A 17,774-nucleotide genomic window follows, 5' to 3' on the forward strand; every position below is an offset into this window, starting at 1 on the left:
ATGGCCCAAAGGGTCTCTTCCAACCCTCTTTTGTATTATTGTTATTATTATTATTATTTATTGCTCAGTGGCCAACTATAGTCTGGCCCTCCAACGGTCTGAAGGATCGTGAACTGGCCCCCTGTTTAAAAAGTTTGGGGACCCCTGCTCTAGATCAATGATGGGCAACCTTTTGCGCTTGGTGTGTCAGAATTCACCAAAAAACATAGCATGACTTGGGTGGTGTGTCACTTTGAGAAAAATACCATAATTTCGCAATATGTATAGTTTAAATAACAAAAATATATAATTGTAATATATAACTGTATTCAATAAATCAAAAACTATTTACTACCCTTATTTCCATGTACAACAATCTATGGTACCTCTTGCAGTTTCCATGCTGATTTCTCTCTATTCTAGTTTCAATGTAGTCATGAGCAATGAATAATATAATAGTAATAATATGTGGAGCCTCCGGTGGCCTAGGGGATAAAAGCCGTGACTTGAAGGTTGGGTTGCTGACCTGAAGGCTGCCAGGTCCGAATCCCACCCGGGGAGCTCCCTCTGATAGCTCCAGCTCCATGCGGGGACATGAGAGAAGCCTCCCACAAGGATGGTAAACATCCCCTGGGCAACGTCCTTGCAGACGGCCAATTCTCTCACTCCAGAAGCAACTCCGGTTGCTCCTGACACGAAAAAAAAAATAGTAATACAGTAGAGTCTCACTTGTCCAAGCTAAATGGGCCGGCAGAAGCTTGGATAAGTGAATAACTTGGATAATTAGGAGGGATTAAGGAAAAGCCTATTAAACATAAAATTAGGTTATGAATTTACAAATTAAGCACCAAAATATCATGTTATACAACAAATTTCACAGAAAAAGTAGTTCAATACGCAGGAATGTTATGTTGTAATTACAGTATTTACGAATTTAGCACCAAAATATCATGATATATTGAAAACATTGACTACAAAAATAGCTTGGATAATCCAGAGGCTTGGATAAGCGAGGCTTGGATAAGTGAGACTCTACTGTAATATGATAATATACTACAATAATAATAGAATGATATAAAATATATAGATATAGATACATAAATACTTGTGTGTTTAATATAGTGCATAATTCCCATGGAGTTAAAAACAAAACCACTGGACCAAATCACACCAAATTTGGCCACAAAAGACATAGTCATCCAATCAATCTGCATGCAGCAGCGTGTCAGCAAAAATGGCTAGGTGTGTCAGTGCTGACACGCGTGTCATACGTTGGCCATCATTGCTCTAGATGTAGGCGAACTACAACTCCCGCAAACCAAGGTCAATTTTCCCCAAAAACCTCCAGTATTTGTTGCCGAGTGCCACGTTTGGTCCAATTCCATCTTTGGTGGAGTTCGGAGTGCTCATTAATTGCAGGTGAACTATACATCCCAGTACATACAACTCCAAAATGTCCTGGTCAATTCCCCTCAAACCCACCAGTACAGTAAAGTCTCATTTATCCAAGACTCGTTTATCCAAGGTTCTGGATTATCCAATGCATTTTCGTAGTCAATGTTTTCAATATATCGTGATATTTTGGTGCTAAATTCGTAAATACAGTAATTACAACATAACATTCCTGCGTATTGAACTGCTTTTTCTGTCAAATTTGTTGTATAACATGATGTTTTGGTGCTTAATTTGTAAAATCATAACCTAATTTGATGTTTAATAGGCTTTTCCTTCATCCCTCCTTATTATCCAAGATATTTGCTTATCCAAGGTTCTGCCGGCCTGACTCTACTGAACCCAATATGCCCAAATGTGAACACTGGTGGAGTTTGGGGAAAATAAGACTTTGGCATTTGAGAGTTGGAAGGGAGGGCTTGTCATCCAAACAGCTGCAAAATTTCCCTGGCAAATAACAAGGAGATTAGATGAATTTAATTGTTGAGCTAAGCTGCTTTCCCTGCAGTTCTCTTGAGCACAAATTAACCCACTCAGTTACAAAAGGGAAACTATGAAGATATTGATTTGGAGGAGTTGTAGTTCACCTATATCCAGAGCGCACTGCGAACCCAAACACAGATGGATCGGGACCAAACTTGGCACGCAGACCTGATATATTGAAATTTGATGACTAGAGGGGTTGGGTTAGGGAACGAAATTTCCTTTCTGGGAGTTGTAGTTCACCCACAATCAGGGAAATTGTGAGCTCCGCCGATGACGGACTCGGACCAAACTTGGCACGTAGACCTGATATGCCGAAATTTGATGACTAGAGGGGTTAGGGTTAAGGGTTTGGGAAGTGACCTTCCTTTCTGGGAGTTGTAGTTCACCTACAACCAGAGAAACTGTGACCTCCACCGATGACTGACCCGGACCAAACTTGGCACGCATACCTGATATATTGAAATGTGATGACTAGAGGGGTTGGGTTAGGGTTAGGACCTTCCTTTCTGGGAGTTGTAGTTCACCCACAATCAGGGAAATTGTGAGCTCCACCGATGACAGACTCGGACCAAACATGGCATGCAGACCTGATAAGCTGAAATTTGATGACTGGCGGGGTTAGGGTTTGGGAAGTGAGCTTCCTTTCTGGGAGTTGTAGTTCACCCACAATCAGGGAAATTGTGAGCTCCACCGATGACTGACCCAGACCAAACTTGGCACGCAGACCTGATATGCCGAAATTTGGTGACTGGAGGGGTTAGGGTTAAGGGTTTGGGAAGTGATCTTCCTTTCTGGGAGTTGTAGTTCACCCACAACCAGAGAAATTGTGAGCTCCACCGATGATGGATCTGGACCAAACTTGGGACACAGAACCCCATGACTCACTCACACATACATATATACAATATAACTTATAATCTATACATATAAAAGAGTGATAGAATCCTGGCGACCGCCAAAACAACAAAACCAAACACTCCACAACCTCGAAAATTGACAACACAACCCATCATCCATACCTCTAGGTTCATACAACAAAAAGAAAAGTAAAATAAAGTCCTAATTAGAGGGAGAGGAATAATTGTTTTTATCCAATTGCTGCCAGTTAGAAGGCTAAGCTCCGCCCACTTGGTCTTCTAGCAACCCACTCAGCCCAGGGGATAAGCAGAGTTAGGCCTCACTTAGGCCTCTTCCACACTGCCTATAACATACAGATTATCAGATTTTAACTGGATTAGATGGCAGTGTAGACTCAAGGCCCTTCCACACAGCTATATAACCCTATATATAAGCTATATAATATAACATCTTATATTATCTTATATTATCTGCTTTAACTGGATTATCTGGACTCCACACCTTTACCCTTTACCTTAACTACCACCAATTCCTCAATACTTTATTTCCCGTACCACCATACTTCGCCACAGCAACGCGTGGCTGGGCACAGCTAGTAATATATAATATTATAATATATTGTATATGCATATAATATTAATATTATTATTTTGTAATACGATACAAACAATACAATATAATAATGATAATAATATATTACATGTAATATTATTAATAATATTACAATATATTGACATAGTACAATATAGTAATTTATTGCCAGTATTGTGCTATGTTAATAATATAATAGGTTAAAGATAAAGGTTTTCCCCAGACGTTAAATCCAGTCGTGACCGACTCTGGGGGTTGGTGCTCATCTCCATTTCTAAGCCAAAGAGCTGATGTATTTATTATTTTATTATGACACAGCAAACAAGATAGATATGCTGGATTTCGTATCACAAAATCACAAGTCAAACACTTCCCAAGTGTCTAGGACTGTGTGATGTATTTTCGGATGATGCGTGCAGAGCCCAGCAGGGTGGCCTTTTGCAGCTGGCAGATCGTAATTTTGTCAATGTCTATTGTTTCCAAATGCCGGCTGAGATCTTTTGACACGGCACCCAATGTGCCCATCACCACCGGGACCACCTGCACTGGTTTCTGCCAGAGTCTTTGAAGTTCAATCTTGAGGTCCTGATAGCAGCTGAGTTTTTCCTGTTGTTTTTCGTCAATGCGACTGTCACCTGGGATGGCGACATCAATGATCCAAACCTTTTTCTTTTCCACAACTGTGATGTCTGGTGTGTTGTGTTCCAGAACTTTGTCAGTCTGGATTCGGAAGTCCCACAGTATCTTTGCGTGCTCATTTTCCAATACTTTTGCAGGTTTGTGATCCCACTAGTTGTATTGGAAAATGAGCATGCAAAGATACTGTGGGACTTCCGAATCCAGACTGACAAAGTTACAATATAGTAATTTATTGCTAGTATTGTGCTATGTTAATAATATAATAGGTTAAAGGTGAAGGTTTCCCCTGACATTAAGTCCAGTCGTGACCGACTCTGGGGGTTGGTGCTCATCTCCATTTCTAAGCCAAAGAGCTGATGTAATTATTATTATTATTATTATTATTATTATTATTATTATTATTATTATTATTATTTAGTAAAGGTAAAGGTTTCCCCTGACGTTAAGTCCAGTCGTGACCGACTCTGGGGGTTGATGTCCGTAGCGCCAGCTTTCAAATTGATTTGAACCCGCAGCGGAGAGTTCCGCAGATCCATCACCAAAGGAACAAAGCGGGACCGCAGCAGACTATTATTAAAAGATCTTTTTTTCTTCACTTTCCCCTTCCCTGAACTATGTAACAAATCCCCCCCAATAAAAGTAGCATTCATTTTTAACAGTAACACTCTCTATCTGGTTATTTTGTGTCTTTCCCTGACTCCTTCTTTTGCACGCATTCCCCCCCCCCTCTCTCTCTCTCTAACCCGTCCGACCTTTAAACTCTGGCGGGGGCTCCCCCGCCATAGGTTAATACGGCGGACGATACAAATTGGCTCATATCTTTATCAAAATTACCCCTAGCACGCTCTTCTTTTAGTTCTAACCCTTCCTAAGGCTCCTGACCCAAGGACCACCAGCGGAACCAAAATCGGTCCAGTTCTCGGCACCTCATCAGCTGACTGTCAAACGGAACCGACTGCTCTTTTCAAGCCAGACTGCTCTCTTCCAGCCTTATCCCGGACTTTCCTCTCCCCGCGACCCGCGGGATGGTTTTAAGAGACCACTGGTCCCTTTCTGTGAACTGGGGATGGAGGATCGCTCTCCCGCTGGGGAGACATAGTTCTCCAAGGACCTTCACCCTCTCTACAGCTGCCAGGAGGGTGCCTGGACGGGCGCCCTCCACGTTTCATTCACACCTTCATAATTTTATGAAGGAGAAGAACACTCTTCCCCAGACCTATCCCTGAACTTATGAAATCTTATACTTCCAAAGACTGCAACCCACATGTGCCTCTTCCCCATGCTATTTCTATGAATTCCTTCCACCACAGATGAACTCTTTTCCCAATGTATCCGTGAATTTTCATATTCTATGAACCTGGACACCCTCATGAATCACTGTTATATGAATTTCTAATCGTTGGGCTAACTTCATGAATTGTAAAATCATGCTGCTAAAACTCCACTTTTATGAATTTCCATGCTGGGTTCTCCAGATGTTATGAACTTCGTTCTTATCAAATATTTTCAATTGTTTATATCATTCATGATTCCCCTTTATGCAATGTAACTCACTTTTATGGATTCTCCCTTATTTCCATGAAATCTATCTATCTGCCTATATGTATTTGTACTCTTTGGGATCCCCGGAAAATATGTATTTTTCCCAACATGGTTTATATTCCAACTTTATTTTATTTTTCATTTTATTTCATATAATTGTCAAGTCATGAAATCAAATAGGAAATATTTTTGAACTCAACCTGAACCCCAGAACTTATCCCATTTCCTATGACCCAGGCTTCCCTTCCCAAAAACAAAAGGATAATCTGCCCCCGCTAAACCCAATCAAATTCAGATTGCATGGACAATATAGGGCTTGAGTCGCCGAATTCGGAGTGTTGACCTAAAGGTGATTCGCCCCAAGGCAAACATTGTCATATCTCACCCAAAGGAAAATCCAGGACACCTCAGGAAGGCGCCCTGCAGAGCCTGTCAATATGGCTCATCACCACCCATCTTTGCTTCCACCCCTGACACCCCAAGGCATATCTAAAATCTGTATACGTGACAGAAACCCGGACACCTTTGATTGCTGCCATTAATCACCCTTTAGAAATTGGTCTAGCAGGACTTAATCCAATAGTTCCTGCCCTGTCACCTCATTGTTTCAATAACTCCCGCCTTCTCTTTCCTGATTGGCCCTAGTAGAGACAAAAGGCAGCTTCCTATTGGGCCAACGGAGCAAGGCGGGAAACGAAAGCCCGCCTCGTTCAATCTTCTAGCCTATCAACGATCAGATGGGCGGGGGAGCAGGGCGGGAAATTCAAAGGGCTGTCAGACTGAAATTTTGTATAAATATGGCTTTATTTTGATTGTATGGTACCCTAGTAGACCGAATGATCGCTACTAGAGTCCTCTTCAGCTGAATTGCTCAATAAAGACTCCTTGGCGGATTTTCCTTCAACTTTGGCGGACCTTCTTCATTTCGGCTTCAGGTTGTATTGCGGCTCGTAATTCTCCTTTTGGCTTCGCCAAGGTCCGTTCTCTCAGGACCGGATCGGGTCTCTCCTTAAGGGCCCGATCCCCTAAAACGCGGTCGACAACAGGGTTGGTGCTCATCTCCATTTCTAAGCCGAAGAGCCAGCGTTGTCCATAGACACCTCCAAGGTCATGTGGCCGGCATGACTGCACGGAGCACCGTTAATATAACATAATTAATAATATAATATTATATGTAAATTTAATTTGTAAGCTGCTCTGAGTCCTCTTCGGGGTGAGAAGGGTGGGATATAAATGAATTAAATAAATGATAATACATAATAAATAAATAAACCTGGTGAAGGGGTTTGAGGGGTCTGACTCACCAGAGTGGGAGTTGTAGTTCACCCTTTAAACTAAGAGCACACTCAACCTCACCAGAGCAAACATGTCCAACAATACAAACTTCAAGGACTGATGGGAGTTTCTTGGGGTTAACCTGGCATGATGGGAGTTATAGTTCACCCACAACCTTATGCATTTTGGACAATTAAAACAATGAAACCAAACAGCTATTTCATTGGAAACCATACCAATTCCCTGACGGCAGCACCTGGTCAATAGGCCTCCATTCAGCTATCTCATGCTTGTCGGCTGGTTAAAACCACTCTGTATATATTACTTTTTCAATACATTTGTGGAGAATGGGCTTACAATTACCACACTGTGGGCAACGTATACAAAATGGACGCCAGTAATAACAACAACAATAACAGTAAAAACATGGCATCACTTCCGGCTTTCAGGTGCCTAGTTACTGACGTATGCTTCCGGGGCGGGGCTTGGTGATGGTTGCCACGGCGACGGATATAAACAGTGGGCGGGGCTCCCCTCAGTTGGCAGCAGCAGCAGAGATGGTGAGGCTTGGCCTTTTTATTTTTAATTTTTATTATTTTTCCTTCCTTCCTTCATCATTTCCTTCCTTCCTTCCTTTTCCTCCTTCCTTCCTTTATCATTTCCTTCTTCTTTCTTTCCTTCTCTCTTTGCCTTTTCTTCCTTTCTTCCTTCTTCTCTTTCCTTCCTTTCCTTTCCCTCCTTCTTTCCTTTATCCTTTGTTTCCTTCCCTTCCTTCCTTTTTTCTTTCCTTCCTTCCTTTTCTCTTCCTTTCTCTTCCTTCCTTTCTTTCCCTTCCTTCCTTTCTCTTTCCTGAACCTGAACAATATATTATTTACCATATATAAAAATATTATATATAACAGCATATATATATATATTATATATGAATATTAAATATAACATATATATATATTCTATATATATATATGAATATTATATATAACATATATATATTCTATATATATGAATATTATATATAACATATATATATTCTATATATATGAATATTATATATAACATATATATATTTGTATGTATATTCTATATATATATGAATATTCTATATAACATCATGTATATATATACTATAATATGAATATTATATATAACACATATATATTTATATGAATATTATATATAACATATATATAATTATTTGCATATTATATATATATATGAATATTATATATAACATCATGTATATATTTATATATACTATAATAAGAATATTATATATAACATATATATATGTATATTATATATATATATATATTTGAATATTATATATAACATCATATATATAATATGTATATTCTATATGTATATATATATATGAATATTATATATAACATCATATATATATTTAAATTCTATATATATATGAATATTATATATAGCATATCTATATATATTTATATGTATATTCTCTCTCTCTATATATGAATATTAAATATAACATAATGTATATATTTATATATACTATAATATGAATATTATATGTAACATATATATTTAAATTTTATATATATGAATATTATATATAACATCATATATATATTTATATTCTATATACAGTAGAGTCTCACTTATCCAACACTCACTTATCCAATGTTCTGGATTATCCAAGGCATTTTTGTAGTCAATGTTTTCAATACATTGTGATATTTTGGTGCTAAATTCATAAATACAGTAATTACAACATAACATGACTGCGTATTGAACTGCTTTTTCTGTCAAATTTGTTGTAAAACATGATGTTTTGGTGCTTCATTTGTAAAATCATAACCTAATTTGATGTTTAATAGGCTTTTCCTTAATCCCTCATTATCCAACATATTTGCTTATCCAAGCTTCTGCCGGCCCATTTAGCTTGGATAAGTAAGACTCTACTGTATATATATTTATATGAATTTTATATATAACATCTTATATATATATATATATATATATATATATATATATATATATTCTCTCTCTATATATATATGAATATTATATATAACATCATATATATATATACACACAGTAGAGTCTCATCCATATATCCATATATTATCTATATAAAATTATAAATGGGTTATATAGCTGTGTGGAAGGGCCTTGAGTCTACACTGCCATATAATCCAGTGCAAATTAGATAATCTGTGGAAGAAGCCTGAGGCCTAAGTCTGCCTGTCCCCTGGGCTGAGTTGGTTGCTAGGAGACTAAGTGGGCAGACATTAGTCCTCTAACTGGCAGCAATTGGATAAAAACAATTATTGCTCTCCCTCTAATTAGGACTTTATTTTTCTTTTCTTTTTGTTGTATCAACCTAGAGGCGTGGGTGATGGGTTGTGTTGTCAAATTTCGAGGTTGGGGGGCCTGTAGTTTTGTTGTTTTCTTGGTTGCCGTGATGCCATCACTCATTTATATATATATATATATATATATATATATATATATGAATATTTTATATATATATATATATATATATATATATATATATTCATTCTATATATCATATTACAGGAGCCCCCAGACTGAAAGGTCGGTGGGAATGGAGTGAGCTCCCGCTGTTAGCCCCAGCTTCTGCCAACCTAGCAGTTCGAAAAGCAGGGTTTGGCTTAATCTCCAGTTTGGTTAGGAAAACGGAATGACTGTGTTGCGGAAGGATGCGTGTGTTGGGAAGTGTGGCGAGGTCTGCTTTGGCCCGTTGTCCTTTTTGAGTGTCAACTCTTGTCTCCTTTGCAGCCCGGAAGCGTCTGCTCGGTGGGGGGCTCCTCCAACGCCTCCTCGGCCCGGTCCCGGTCCCATTCCCACGTCCGCTACCGGACCAAACACGCCAGCTCCGAAGTGGACGAGAGCCTCTTCGGGATCTCCAAGGTGCAGAGAGAAGGCTCCCCCCCTTGCCTTCCAAGTCTTTAGTTCAATTCCTCATGTTGTGGTGACCCCCCCCCCCCAACCATAATATTATTTCCGTTGCAGCTTCATCACTGTCATTTTGCTACCGTTATGAATAGCAAATCGTAAATATCCGAATCACAAATTGTAAATATTTGAATCGCAAGTCGTAAATATCCGAATCGCAAGTCGTAAATATCCGAATTGCAACTCGTAAATATCTGAATTGCAAATCATAAATATCTGAATTGCAGATCATAAATATCCGAATCGCAAGTCGTAAATATCCAAATCACAAATTGTAAATATCCGAATTGCAAATTGTAAATATCCGAAACACAAATCATAATTAGCTGAATTGCAAGTCGTAAATGTCCGAATCGCAAGTTGTAAATATCTGAATCGCAAATCGTTAATATCTGAATTGCAAATCCTAAATATCTGAATCACAAATCGTAGATATCTGAATCGCAAGTCGTAAATATCTGAATTGCAAATCCTAAATATCTGAATCGCAAGTCGTAAATATCCGAATCACAAATCGTAAATATCCGAATTGCAAATCGTAAATATCTGAATCGCAAGTCGTAAATATCTGAATTGCAACTCGTAAATATCTGAATCGCAAGTCGTAAATATCTGAATTGCAAATCATAAATATCTGAATCACAAATCGTAGATATCTGAATCGCAAGTCGTAAATATCCGAATTGCAAATCATAAATATCCGAATCGCAAATCATAAATATCCGAATCGTAAGTTGTAAATATCCAAATCACAAATTGTAAATATCCGAAACACAAATCATAAATATCCGAATCGCAAGTCGTAAATATCCGAATTGCAAGTTGTAAATATCCAAATCACAAATTGTAAATATCTGAATTGCAAATTGTAAATATCCGAAACACAAATCATAAATATCCGAATCGCAAGTTGTAAATATCCGAATTGCAAGCAAATTGTAAATATCCGAATCACAAACCATAAATATCTGAATTGCAAGTCGTAAATGTCTGAATTGCAAACCGTAAATATCTGAATTGTAAATATCCGAATCCAAATCGTAAATATCCGAATCCAAATTGTAAATATCCAAATTGCAAGTCGTAAAGATCCGATATGCAGGATGTATTTTCATCCACTGGACCACATTTGGCACAAATACCCCATACCTGGTGGGGTGGGAGGGATTGCTTTTGCCATTTGGGAGTTGTAGTTCCTGGGATTTATAGTTCACCTACAATCAAAGAGCATTCTGAACTCCACCAACGATGGAATTGAACCAGTCTTGGCACGCAGAACTCCCATGATCAATAGAAAATACTGGAAGGGTTTGGTGGGTGTTGACCTTGCGTTTTGGAGTTGTAGTTCACCGACATCCAGTGCTGTCCTTTCTTTCTTGCAGGAGGTGCAGCTCTCCCGCTCAGGGAGCCCCATCGTGGTCCTCCGGGAGGTGGAGAAGGCCGGGAAGTCCCTCGGATGGGGCCACAAACCCAAGACCATCCGCATCATTGGCAGGGACCTCATCCGAGACCTTGTGTGAGTGAGCCCCGTAAGAGGCAGTAAGAGCACCTCAAGCTTCAAAGAGCTTCTGTTCAACCCTTTCAAAGCTCCCAGGAGTTGGGAATTTTTTGGAGTTTGTGTAGATGTTGAACATGGATGGAGCAAACACACTCCCGCTCTTCTGTTTCTCTGACTCTGGAACTCAACAAAAAAGCTCCTGTTTTGTAGCAGTTTTCCTAGGATACCTGCTAAATAATAATAATAACAACAACAACAACAATAATGACTCTAGCTTCTTTAAACTATGATTTCATATGGTATCCAAACAAGCAAATTTGGCACATTATTATAATAATATTATTATTCTCATCATCAAATAATAGTAACAACAATAATAATATGCCAGCAGTAGTACTAATAATCATAATCCTCATGGTGGTGATGGGCACACTGGGTGCCGTGCCAAAAGATCTCAGCCGGCATTTGGAAACAATAGACATTGACAAAATCACGATCTGCCAACTGCAAAAGGCCACCCGATTGGGATCTGCGCACATCATCCGAAAATACATCACACAGTCCTAGACACTTATGTTCAACTTATGATTTTCTGATACGAAATCCAGCATGTCTATCTTGTTTGCTGTGTCATAATATAATAATAATAATAATAATAATAATAATAATAATAATAATAATAATAATAATAAGTCCTAAACACTTGGGAAGTGTTTGACTTGTGATTTTGTGATACAAAATCCAGCATATCTATCTTGTTTGCTGTATCATAATAATAATAATAATAATAATAATAATAATAATAATAATAATAATAATAATAAGTCCTAAACACTTGGGAAGTGTTCGACTTGTGATTTTCTGATACGAAATTCAGCATATCTATCTTGTTTGCTGTGTCATAATAAAAGAATAATAATAATAATAAGGAAATTTCCATGCAATGTTTTGTTGTGCTAGCTGTCAGCTCTAGTTTGTAGTGCGGTTTTCTTCTACTGGTTTTTTGTCTGCTGTGTTTTGAGGAGTTATTATGGCGACATCAATGATCCAAACCTTTTTCTTTTCCACAACTGTGATGTCTGGTAGGCATGTCCGATCGATGAAAAAAATATTTCAATTCTCGTTTCTAAAGTAGGGGGCGCTGGCGCTTCGATATAGAAAATATTTCCTATTTTTTCACCCCAAAATTTTGGATCTTTCCGAAAATTCATAATGATTCTAAATGTTTCCAAAATGACGGACGCGCATGCGTAATCGCCAAAAAAAAAAAAAAAAAAGGAACCGGGGGGGGGGGGGACTTTTACAGGGCTCTCCCGCCCTCATTTCTTGAGCTATCCTCATCAACCCTAGCCCCCACCTTTGCGTCCATCGTGGAAGCTTCTGATTGGCTGGGGAGCGGCAGCCATGTTAGACTGCTCCAAGCTCCCATTCTAGGTAGGTTGCAGAAACAAAAAAAATTTTTAAAAATATTTTTAAAAATATATTTTAAAAAATTGGGGAAAAAAATTAACGAAACATTAAGAGATAATTAGAGATTGGGCCAACGATGGTTCGAATTACATTGCTGGTTGCGCTGTGAGACAATGTCTCGGAATGCGTATCAAAAAGCGAGAACAATCCGAAATAATTCCGATATACGATTCAAAACGATTTTTTGGACATGTCTAATGTCTGGTGTGTTGTGTTCCAGCTTTTTAAACCATGATTTCATATGGCAGATTTGGCATATTATTATTATAACATTATATTATTATTCTCATCATCAAATAATAGTAACAACAACAACAATAATAATATGCCATGCCATATGTTAGCCAAAGCAGATTTAGAGAATTTGGTCAAGCACAACTTGACTTGTCATGGGAGTCATCTGTCCCTTTCGTGTCTCTTGCGTGTGCAGCGTGCCGACTGTGGATCCTTCGGGGGAGTCCCTGATCATCAGCCCCAAGGACTTTGAGCGCATCAAGGATGCCTCCCACGTCTTGACGAAAGAAGAGCGGGCGGCTCAAGAAGCAACGCTCAAGGCCGAGAGGGAAGCCATCCTCGTACGTGAGCTCTCGATCCGTCTCTTCTCCACGGAGCCGTGCTGCGGTTCCGAACCATGACGTGGGTCTCTCTATGGTTCTATCCCGCTCTCAGGCCGCCGTGAACGAGCGGAAGAAATCCATGCAGTTGAAGGAGATCCTGCGGAAGAAGAACGAGAAGCTGAACGACCTGGAAGAGGAGGCCAAGGAACGGGCTCAGTACCTGCTCGAGCGGGCCGCCAACCTGCGCATGGAGCAGGAAGAGGAGATCAAGGCGCTGAGCGAGGTATCGGCATTTGGGACGTTGGGACCAATAATAATACAGTAGAGCAGGGGTCCCCAAACTAAGCCCCAGGGGCCGGATGCGGCCCTCCAAGGTAATTTACCTGGCCCCGTCCTCAGTTTTATAATATAATATTTTATATCAATTTTAATAATATAATATTATATATATATATATATATATAATATTGATTATAATCTTATGTTATACAATATAATACTAATAGTAATACCATATAATAATATTAATTATATGTTATATATTACATATATAATAGTATAGTGGTATAGTTCAATATAGTAATATATAATGCTAATATTGTGTTATGCTAATAATATAATATATTGTGTGTACATACAGCTGCTCTGAGTCCCCTTCAGGGAGAGAAGGGTGGGATATAAATGTAGTAAATAAATACAGTAAATAAATAATTTTAGACTTAGGCTCAGCCAAAGTCTGACATGACTTGAAGGCACACAACAACAACAACAATCCTAATTAACTTGACTATCTCATTGGCCAGTAGCAGGCCCACACTTTCCACTGAAATCCTAATAGGTTTATGTTGGTTAAAATTGTTTTCATTTTTAAATATTGTATTGTTCTTTTGTTGTTGGTGGTGTTGCACTACAAATAAGACATGTGCAGTATGCATAGGAATTTATTTGTATTTTTTTTTTCAAATGATAATTCGGCCCCTTAACAGTCTGAAAGATTGTGGACCGGCCCTCTGCTTAAAAAGTTTGGGGACTCCTGCAGTAGAGTCTCACTAATCCAAGCCTCGCTTATCCAAGGTTCTGGATGATCCAAGGCATTTTTGTAGTCAATGTCTTCCATATATCGTGATATTTTGGTGCTAAATTCATAAATACAGTAATTACAACATAACATTATTACGTATTGAACTACAGTAGAGTCTCACTTATCCAAGCCTCGCTTATCCAAGGTTCTGGATGATCCAATGCATTTTTGTAGTCAATGTTTTCAATATATCATGATATTTTGGTGCTAAATTCATAAATACAATAATTACAACATAACGTTATTACATATTGAACTACAATAGAGTCTCACTTATCCAAGACTCGCTTATCCAAGGTTCTGGATGATCCAAGGCATTTTTGTAGTCAATGTCTTCAATATATCCCTCCTTATTATCCAATTATTCCCTCCTTATTATCCAAGATATTCGCTTATCCAAGCTTCTGCCGGCCCGTTTAGCTTGGATAAGTGAGACTCGACTGTATTACTATAATAATAATAATACACTACCAGTATATTATAGTATTATTAATATAATAATAATACAGTAGAGTCTCACTTATCCAAGCCTAGCTTATCCAACATTCTGGATTATCCAACGCATTTTTGTAGTCAATGTTTTCAATATATCATGATATTTTAATGCTAAATTTGTAAATACAGTAATTACTACATAGCATTACTGAGTATTGAACTACTTTTTCTGTCAAATTTGTTGTATAACATGATGTTTTGGTGCTTAATTTGTAAATTCATAACCGAATTTGATGTTCAATAGGCTTCTCCTTAATCTCTCCTTATTATCCAACATATTCGCTTATCCAACGTTCTGCTGGCCCATTTACGTTGGATAAGTGAGACTCTACTATACATTTATTATTTTACGCTATTTATTATTACATGTATTATTTTACCCTATTATTATTAAAAGGATCCATAAACACATTTACATTGAAGAAGATGAGAAGAATGATTTAATCAGAGTTGTACAGTCTTATCTTAAATTACAGTTTTATGTAAATATTTAAAAACATTTACCCTACCGACGCCTCAATTAATGTAATTGTATTGGTATCTATTTTTATTTCTGAAATTTACCACTCTTGGCTTATACTGGAGTCAATGTTTTCCCAGTTTTTTGTGGTAAAATTAGGTGCTTCGGCTTATATTTGGGTTGGCTTATACTCGAGTATATACGGTAAATTAAATTAGCCTCCTCACAATAAGCGGTACCTACTACCTATAATTCTCTACTTACTGTTTTCAAGCTTCCTTCCTTTACTCCTTCACCCGCTGATGGGGATTTCTTTGCCGTCTCGTTGCAGATCGTCCTGGAGGCGAAGTGCCACGCCATCCGCGATGCTCAGATCCTGGAGAAGAAGCAGATCGAGAAAGAGATGAGCGAAGAGCAGATGCGTCTGGCGAGGATGATGGAGGTGGAACGGCAGAAGGCCAACAAGATGCAAGACGAGCTGGAGCAGAAGAGGAAGGAGGAGCTGTACAGGTGGGTTTGCAAGCAGGGTTCTCGATCTCTGACGTCAGGGCTTATTGATTCCTAGGGTTCTAGTTTCTGAAACCATAGCTCATAGCTTCCTAGGGTTCTAGAATCTGAAGCCACGGCTCATTGCTTCCTAGGGTTCTAGATTCAGGCACCACGGCTCATTGCTTCCTAGGTTTCTAGATTCTGAAGCCACGTTTCATTGCTTCCTAGGGTTCTAGATTCTGAAGCCACGTCTCATTGCTTCCTAGGGTTCTAGATTCTGGCTCCAGGGCTCATTGCTTCCTAGGTTTCTAGATTCTGAAGCCACGTCTCATTGCTTCCTAGGGTTCTAGATTCTGAAGCCATGTCTCATTGCTTCCTAGGGTTCTAGAATCTGAAGCCACCGCTCATTGCTTCCTAAGGTTCTAGATTCTGATGCCAGGGCCCATCGCTTCCTATGGTTCTAGAATCTGAAGCCACAGCTCATTGCTTCCTAGGGTTCTAGATTCTGACGCCAGAGCCCATCGCTTCCTATGGTTCTAGTTTCTGAAACCACGGCTCATAGCTTCCTAGGGTTCTAGAATCTGAAGCCACGGCTCATTGCTTCCTAGGGTTCTAGATTCAGGCACCACGGCTCATTGCTTCCTAGGTTTCTAGATTCTGAAGCCACGTTTCATTGCTTCCTAGGGTTCTAGATTCTGAAGCCACGTCTCATTGCTTCCTAGGGTTCTAGATTCTGGCTCCAGGGCTCATTGCTTCCTAGGTTTCTAGATTCTGAAGCCACGTCTCATTGCTTCCTAGGGTTCTAGATTCTGAAGCCATGTCTCATTGCTTCCTAGGGTTCTAGATTCAGGCACCAGGGCTCATTGCTTCCTAGGGTTCTAGAATCTGACGCCAGGGCCCATCGCTTCCTATGGTTCTAGAATCTGAAGCCACGTCTCATTGCTTCCTAGGGTTCTAGATTCTGGCTCCAGGGCTCATTGCTTCCTAGGTTTCTAGATTCTGAAGCCACAGCTTATTGCTTCCTATGGTTCTAGAATCTGAAGCCACGTCTCATTGCTTCCTAGGGTTCTAGAATCTGAAGCCACCGCTCATTGCTTCCTAAGGTTCTAGATTCTGATGCCAGGGCCCATCGCTTCCTATGGTTCTAGAATCTGAAGCCACAGCTCATTGCTTCCTAGGGTTCTAGATTCTGATGCCAGGGCTCATTGCTTCCTAGGGTTCTAGATTCTGAAGCCACAGCTCATTGCTTCCTAGGGTTCTAGCTTCTGAAACCACAGCTCATTGCTTCCTTGGGTTCTAGATTCTGGTGCCAGGGCCCATCGCTTCCTAGGGTTCTAGATTCTGATGCCAGGGCTCATTGCTTCCTAGGGTTCTAGATTCTGACACCAGAGCCCATCACTTCCTATTGTTCTAGTTTCTGAAACCACGGCTCATTGCTTCCTAGGGTTCTAGATTCTGAAGCCACAGCTCATTGCCTCCTAGGGTTCTAGTTTCTGAAACCACGGCTCATAGCTTCCTAGGGTTCTAGAATCTGAAGCCACGGCTCATTGCTTCCTAGGGTTCTAGATTCTGACGCCAGAGCCCATCGCTTCCTATGGTTCTAGTTTCTGAAACCACGGCTCATAGCTTCCTAGGGTTCTAGAATCTGAAGCCACGGCTCATCGCTTCCTATGGTTCTAGATTCTGAAGCCACGGCTCATTGCTTCCTAGGGTTCTAGAATCTGAAGCCACGGCTCATCGCTTCCTAGGGTTCTAGAATCTGAAGCCACGGCTCATTGCTTCCTAGGGTTCTAGATTCTGAAGCCACGCTCATAACATCCTAGGGTTCTAGATTCAGGCACCAGGAGCCATAACTTCCTATGGTTCTAGATTCTGAAACCACGGCTCATTGCTTCCTAGGGTTGTAGATTCTGACGCCAGAGCCCATCGCTTCCTATGGTTCTAGTTTCTGAAACC

At 39.5% G+C, this 17,774-nt stretch overlaps 1 protein-coding gene and 1 long non-coding RNA gene across 2 annotated transcripts in view; one reads left to right on the top strand and one right to left on the bottom strand.

The window, feature by feature from the left end:
* Nucleotides 1-7,304: 7,304 nt before the first annotated feature.
* The window catches only part of cfap45 (cilia and flagella associated protein 45), a 33,038-nt gene continuing 22,568 nt past the window's right edge, over nucleotides 7,305-17,774 (top strand). Inside the window, exons 1-6 of the mRNA XM_062965075.1 lie at nucleotides 7,305-7,382; nucleotides 9,592-9,723; nucleotides 11,151-11,284; nucleotides 13,167-13,311; nucleotides 13,406-13,576; nucleotides 15,661-15,839. Of these exons, the coding sequence (XP_062821145.1) occupies nucleotides 7,314-7,382; nucleotides 9,592-9,723; nucleotides 11,151-11,284; nucleotides 13,167-13,311; nucleotides 13,406-13,576; nucleotides 15,661-15,839 (830 nt within the window). The 5' untranslated portion in view covers nucleotides 7,305-7,313. The remainder of the gene's footprint in view (nucleotides 7,383-9,591; nucleotides 9,724-11,150; nucleotides 11,285-13,166; nucleotides 13,312-13,405; nucleotides 13,577-15,660; nucleotides 15,840-17,774) is intronic.
* LOC134294333 (uncharacterized) lies at nucleotides 11,529-15,707 on the bottom strand. The gene is made up of 2 exons (XR_010001268.1): nucleotides 15,594-15,707; nucleotides 11,529-13,450 (listed from the first exon to the last, which is right to left on the bottom strand). It is a non-coding gene; the product is annotated as an uncharacterized LOC134294333 (long non-coding RNA).

This window comes from Anolis carolinensis, unplaced genomic scaffold (genome assembly GCF_035594765.1).
Source record: "Anolis carolinensis isolate JA03-04 unplaced genomic scaffold, rAnoCar3.1.pri scaffold_14, whole genome shotgun sequence".
Lineage (NCBI taxonomy): Eukaryota > Metazoa > Chordata > Lepidosauria > Squamata > Dactyloidae > Anolis > Anolis carolinensis.